This window comes from Microtus ochrogaster, unplaced genomic scaffold (genome assembly GCF_000317375.1).
Source record: "Microtus ochrogaster isolate Prairie Vole_2 unplaced genomic scaffold, MicOch1.0 UNK44, whole genome shotgun sequence".
NCBI classification, from domain to species: Eukaryota; Metazoa; Chordata; class Mammalia; order Rodentia; family Cricetidae; genus Microtus; species Microtus ochrogaster.
In genome coordinates, this window is record NW_004949142.1 from 1,260,271 (window position 1) to 1,266,839 (window position 6,569).

The following is a 6,569-nucleotide window of genomic DNA, read 5'->3' on the forward strand; positions in this document are numbered from 1 at the left end:
CCCAGGCAGAGGAAAACAGTCTTGCAGAAATTGACAAGGCAGAGAAAAGACTCCGCAGCTTGAACAGAGTGCTCAAGAGGACAGGAAGCATACAGAAAAGGCACTTTAAGGGAGTGAGTGACAAGAGCCTGTGGAATAAGCAGAGTGTCCAGACGCCTGTGGAGAGTATTGCCAAAGACGGACAGCTCGGGAGCCCACCCACAGCGGAGTTGCAGCAGCTCAGTGTGGTTCAGAAGCCCAGGACGTTAGTGGGAAATTCCTTCCACCCAGAGCCCTTGCTCCCAAAGGAGCATGGGGAGGCAGTGTCTTCTTCCCCAGAACAGTCGCTGGTGGACAAGACTCCCACTACAAAATCACTGCCTGAGTTCATAGACAGACGAAAAGACTTGTCTCACACCATTTTCGTTTTAGAAAGTGCAAATGCCAATGTGAAAAGAACAAAGGGGTCTAACCCTAGTTTACTATCTGAAAAGAGACATAGAAACCTTAGGAAGAAAATATCTCATTTCCGGTTGATTGCAAAGAGTCCAGCATCCTCTGCAGTGAGGAGCCTGGTAAATTCCCCTGCAGGAGGGGTCTTTTCATCTTTAGGAGACCCGAGTTATGCAGAAAAGCCTTTTTCACAATTAGATGCTGCCTTAGAACCTCCTACAAAAAAAACTTCTTGAAGAAAATCAGGCAGCAATAGATGATACTGAAGAAAACATCCTCAAACCAGCCCTCACTGGGCCTAAAGAAGCTGCATTAGAAAATATTCCCCCTGAGAATCCTACTGTAGAGTCTAACGGGCCTACATCTGATTTAATTCCAACTGCTCAGCAAACAAGCAAGCCACAGTTAGACTTCACCTTGGGATCTGACTCCCATGACCATTTCAAAGAATTTGCTTACCCATTGCTGATGTCACCAGGTGAACGCTTTGAATCTCAGCTAAACCAGCAGCTGCAGCCCCTCATCCCCAACAACAATGTGAGAAAGCTTATTTCTCACGTTATCAGGACTTTGAAGATGGACTGCTCTGACCCCCGTGTACAACTGTTCTGTGCCAAGCTCATCTCCAGAACCGGCCTCCTGATGAAGCTTCTCAGTGAGCAACAAGAATTCAAGTTGTCCAGGGCCGACTGGGATACGGACCAGTGGAAAACTGAGAACTACATCAATGAGAGCACAGAAACCCAAGGTGGACAGAAGGTTCTGGAACAAAGTCAGGTGAGGACGGTGCTGGAACATGGGTCCCGCGTACCCTTTCAGGCACTTAAGCAGAAAGACCAGGGCCTCCTACTTCAGATCTTGTATTGTCCACATAACTCTAGCCCAGCCAAGACAATGATTCCCACTGTATTTTTATATGCATTGTATTGTATTTTTTTGTTTTGTTTTTGAGACAGGGTCTCACTGTGTAGCCCTGGATTCCCAGAATTCTCATGCAAACCAAATTGGTCCGGAACTCACAGAGATCCACCTGCCTCTGCCTCCCAGTGCTGCGTTTAAATGTGTTTGCTACCACATCTAACTTCTACTGCGTTTCTAAATTTAAGACATGGAAGCAGACTTAAAACACAGAATATAATAAAATGTACTATAATAAAGCATGTAACATATTTAATTCAGTATGATCTTTTATAAATAAGAAAGCTACTCACCTGGAAGGATGTTTTTAGGGATTTTTTTTTAAAAAAAGAAATAGTTTTGTTTGTTTGTTTGTTTTTGGTTTTTCGAGACAGGGTTTCTCTGTGATTTTGGAGCCTGTCCTGGAATTAGCTCTTGTAGACCAGGCTGGTCTTGAACTCACAGAGATCCTCCTGCCTCTGCCTCCCGAGTGCTGGGATTAAAGGCGTGCGCCACCACCGCCCGGCCAGAAATATTGTTTTGTTGTTCCATGTAGATCAAACCCAGCACCTAGTACAAGCTAAACAAAGGGTTCAACCACAGAAGTACATCCTGAGACCTTGGTTCTTTGAGTCAGAATATCACTGTATAGCCCAAAATAGCCTGCTCACTTTGTGGCCGAAGTTGATACCAAGCTCATGGCAGTCCTCCTATCTTAACCTTCCAATTCCCAGATTATATACATGAGTTACCAAGCACAGCTCAAGAATGAATTTTGAGCAATTAGCCTTTACTTTTTTTAATTCTTTTTACTTTATTATTTGGCAGCAGAAATGCTATTTATTCATTTATCTTGTACTTTTTAGCACACAAAAGAAGTTCCGGGATACGGCTACAACAACAAAGTCATCTTGGCAATATCTGTAACTGTAGTATTGACAGTGTTGATTATCGTTTGCTGTCTCTCTGAGGTAAGGACAACAATACATTCCTCTGTCCAGAATGTGCCCGGTCTGTGTCATAGGTTTAGAGGCCGCAAACTGAAAACCTGAGCCACTGACCCTCTCTGTCTACAAATAATGCCCCCGAGTGTCCACAGGTACTGTGTGAAGTCGGGCTCCCCAATGTCAGGTCATTATGTAACGTTCTGATTTGGTGTCAGACTGGTGGTGTTGCTGTGAGAGGCTGTGGGAGCAGTGGAGAGTTCTCTGTCAGTGAGGATGTGGAATTTTTAGGCTAGAAGGCAGAAATCAGCATGGGATCAGTTCATGACCTCCGGGAGGATGTCCTCTGGCCCCTGTACAGACAGCACCTGTAGTGGGAGCTGCGGGCTGTGTTCCTGCCGCCTCAGCTAGCCTAGCTAGCTTTAAACCAGAAATAACAACATACAAACTGTATCCATTTAAACACTGCTTGGCCCACTAGCTCTAGCCTCTTACGGGCTAATTCTCATATTTTGCCTAACCCATTTTTAGTAATCTGTGTAGCACCAGTCTTACTGGGAATGATTCAGCAGCTTCATCGATGGTGTCTGCCCGGGAGGTGGGAGCATGGCCTCTGAGCTCACTTCCTCTTCCTCCCAGCATTCTGTTCTGTTTACTCCTCCCATCTCTGTTTTAACCTATGAGGGCCAAGCAGTTTCTTTATTATAATTAACCAATGACCTTCCTCCATCAAGCACCTCTACACCTAATGTGGTTGTGAGCTCCAGGGAAATCTCTCTAAAGTCCTTTAGTGGTGTACTGTTCACCACTGTGCTGGAATTTATTTGTACTTAAAAAAAAATTATGTGTATAGGTGTTTTGCCTGCATGCATGTCTGTGTGCCACTGTTGTGTGATAGATATTTTTCTGGGGAGACCACACACACACACATTACTTACCGAGAAAGTCCATGACAGACCACAGTAAACATTGCACCATTTTGGTGAAGCAGTGAGTCTCTTTATTACTAATTTACAAGGAGCAAGTGTGGAGAGGAGGAAGGAAAACTGGGGAGACCATGTGTTTGTTCTCTGAGGGGCAGTTTAAATAGCCTATAGGAGTGGTCTTGACCCTCTCTGTGGAGGGGGTCACCGTTTGGCGGGCTTTCTCAGAGATGGACTCTGGACTGCAACAACTCCCAGGAGAGGGGGCTTGAAATAGAACTTTCTATCCAACATCCCAAAATGGATGTCAGAGGTTGGGGTGAGACCCTACCCAGACAGTGTTGAGTAGAAAACTGACATTAAGTTAACTACCAAACAAAGAAAAATAAAAATCTAATGCATATTTAAAGTAGCATACAGAACCAGGCTTGGCGGCACAACTCCCATAATTCCAGCACCTTAGAGGCAGAGGCAAGAAAATTGGGAGTTCTAGCCACCCTCAACTACATGGTGAGTTGAAGCCAACCTGTGCTACATTAAACACTGTCTAAAAAGTCTAACGATATTTTTTTAAAAGTATCATATAGAGAAAAGCAATGGACAGACCAATTATTCTTAACCATTTGCATGTATAGGCAGCGTTTAGGGGATTAATTTTAGGTCTTGTGGAAGCTAAGTATGTTCTCTACCACTGTGCTACCTGCCCAGACACTAAGACTTCTGAAATATCACTCTAACAATTGGTCATTTGGGGGATTAGTGGGCAGCTACTAAAAGATACTTTTCACCTTAAAGAAACATATTTTAATAAATATGAGGAAGAAATGAGTGAGAGAAAATAGCAGTGGTTTTAAGAATGAATGTGGGGGGTGGTGGTGGAAGAGCTGTCTGTTTCCACTCCATAGGCAGAGGCCTTTGCTGGGTCTGGACGCTGTCTTCCACATCCTTCGGGATAGAAGGCTTGTGCCTGCTGAGCACAGCACAGAGTTCTCCATTCTTTGTCTGATCTAATCTCAGACTCCTCTGGGAAGAGCTTATCAGCCTCTCCTGGGGTGAAGAGCACCTAGGCCCAGTGGCCAAACCAAGAGTAAATCTCCCATTCATTCCCCTGATCCCTAAGCCTGCACCCAGACCCTTCACTGGTCAGTTTCGCCCCTCAGAGACAAACAGGAAGTACTGGGAGTGTGAGAGTACTAGGAAACCATTGCAAACCACCCAAAGCGTTAATATATTTTGTGGTCAAACAACCCAGTGGAAAAGGAAAGTGTCTGTAGCTAAAGCCACTCATCTACCGGCCTGTGCCTCTTTCTGTGTATACAGTGACATATACTTACACAGTGCATAGGAATATTGCACAATCTTCCAGAAGGGCAGCCAGTGCTCTTAACTGCGGAGCCATCTCTCCAGCCTCTTATTTATAGATTCTTTTAATCTGCCTAGAATTTATTTCATTTTTGGCGGGTATGGTTGAGTCAGGGATCAACCTCCCTCACAAGAATATCTAGATGTGAAATAATTTATATTGGCTAATTGACTCTTTCTTCACTGGTCTAAGATGCTTCTCCATCTGGATGCTTAACTGGTCCTGACGTTGTTCTTGCACCAGTCAAGAATCACAGCATTAATCAGAGTTGCTTTGTACATTAACTGAGCCCCACACTGCTGGGTAACTCCCGCTGGTTACATTAACTGAGCCCCACATTGCTGGATAACTCCTGTTGATTTGACAGGGCAAGCTCCTGTTCTCTGTTCTGTTTTCCATACATTGTGTAATCATTCTTAACATTTCCCTACCAAATGTCAGCTGATCTTATTTGTTTAAAAAGAAAGAAAAAGAAAAAGAGGGGGGCTGGGAGGGAGGGAGGAAAGAGAAAGAGAAAGAGAGAGAAAAAAAGGAAGAAAAAAGAAAATAAATGTTTGTACTGGGGACATGGCTCAGTGGTTGAAGCACTTTCCACACAAACATGAAGATTAGACTTTAGATTTAAAATTCTCAGGACCGCGATCCTAGAGAAGCTAATTAGAAGGTGAATCCAAAGACAAACATATAGGCATCCTCCTGAATATTAACCTTCATCAGGCGATGAAAGGAGACAGAGACCCACATTGGAGCACTGGACAGAAATCTCAAGGTCCAAATCAGGAGCAGAAGGAGGGGGAGCACGAGCAAGGAACTCAGGACCGCGAGGGGTACACCCACACACTGAGACAATGAGGATGTTCTATCCTGAATTCACCAAGACCAGCTAGCATGGGTCTGAAAAAGCATGGGATAAAACCGGACTTACATAGCGGACAATGAGGACTACTGAGAACTCAAGAACAATGGCAATGGGTTTTTGATCCTACTGCACGTACTGGCTTTGGGGGAGCCTAGGCAGTTTGGATGCTCAACTTACTAAACCTGGATAGAGGTGGGCGGTCCTTGGACTTCCCACAGGTCAGGGAACCCTGATTGCTCTTCGAGCTGATGAGGGAGGGGAACTTGATCAGGGGAGGGGGAGGGAAATGGGAGGCGGTGGCGGGGAGGAGGCAGAAATCCTTAATAAATAAATAAAATTAAAAAAAAAACAAAAAAATATAAAAAAAAATTAAATAAAATTCTCAGGACCTGGAGAATTCCAGTCAGACATGGCGGCATGCCAGTCACCTGTAATTCCCATCCCGAAGGCAGACGTAGGATTGCCCAAGAATGAGCTGCATAATGAGGCTAGTCATATCAGTGAGCTCTGGATTTGATTAAATCTGAGTCAAGGAGTGAGGTGGAAGAGCTATCTAGATATCCAACATCAACCTCAAGCCTCCGTAATCATTCACACATGCACATGTGCCCACACATTCACCACACATGTGGGCACATACATGGAAGTGGGGAAAAGATCAGATTGCATAGGACGACATGGCATTTACAGTTCTACTTTGACGGTTGATACCTTTACAACATGCCTTACCTTCACTGCTGCCTCTGCTGCTGCCACCTCCTTCTCCCTCTCCTCCTCTTTGAGATTAAACCAGGCCTTGCACTCTACACCGAGACAGATCCACAAGCTTTTGTAGATTGCCTTTTGTTTTTAGACAGAAACTCTCTCTGTGGCTTGTCATTTCTCTTAGTGTTCTTTAAAAGAATTAGCATTTTCATCAGAGAATTTACTCATCCTAAGTTACATTTGTTCTGAAACACTGACCATCTCCATGGCTATCATAAATGAGAACTTGCTTAGTCTGTATGGGAGATACATGCAAAATCTACTGGGCTCTGAATCCTGCTCTCTGTATTTTGTCTGTATTTTGTGACTAGCCAACAGTATTGAATCCTCTTATTCTAATGAAATATTAGTCGATTGTGTTGGACTTTTTAGTTGTTCGTTGTTTC

At 44.2% G+C, this 6,569-nt stretch overlaps 1 protein-coding gene across 1 annotated transcript in view; it reads left to right on the forward strand.

Moving 5' to 3' along the window:
• Nucleotides 1-2,620, forward strand: part of LOC101997321 (leucine-rich repeat-containing protein 37A3-like) — a 9,527-nt gene extending 6,907 nt beyond the window's left edge. Inside the window, 3 exon segments of the mRNA XM_026790183.1 lie at nucleotides 6-662; nucleotides 664-1,209; nucleotides 2,196-2,620. Of these exon segments, the coding sequence (XP_026645984.1) occupies nucleotides 6-662; nucleotides 664-1,209; nucleotides 2,196-2,381 (1,389 nt within the window). The 3' untranslated portion in view covers nucleotides 2,382-2,620.
• The last annotated feature ends 3,949 nt before the right edge of the window (nucleotides 2,621-6,569 follow it).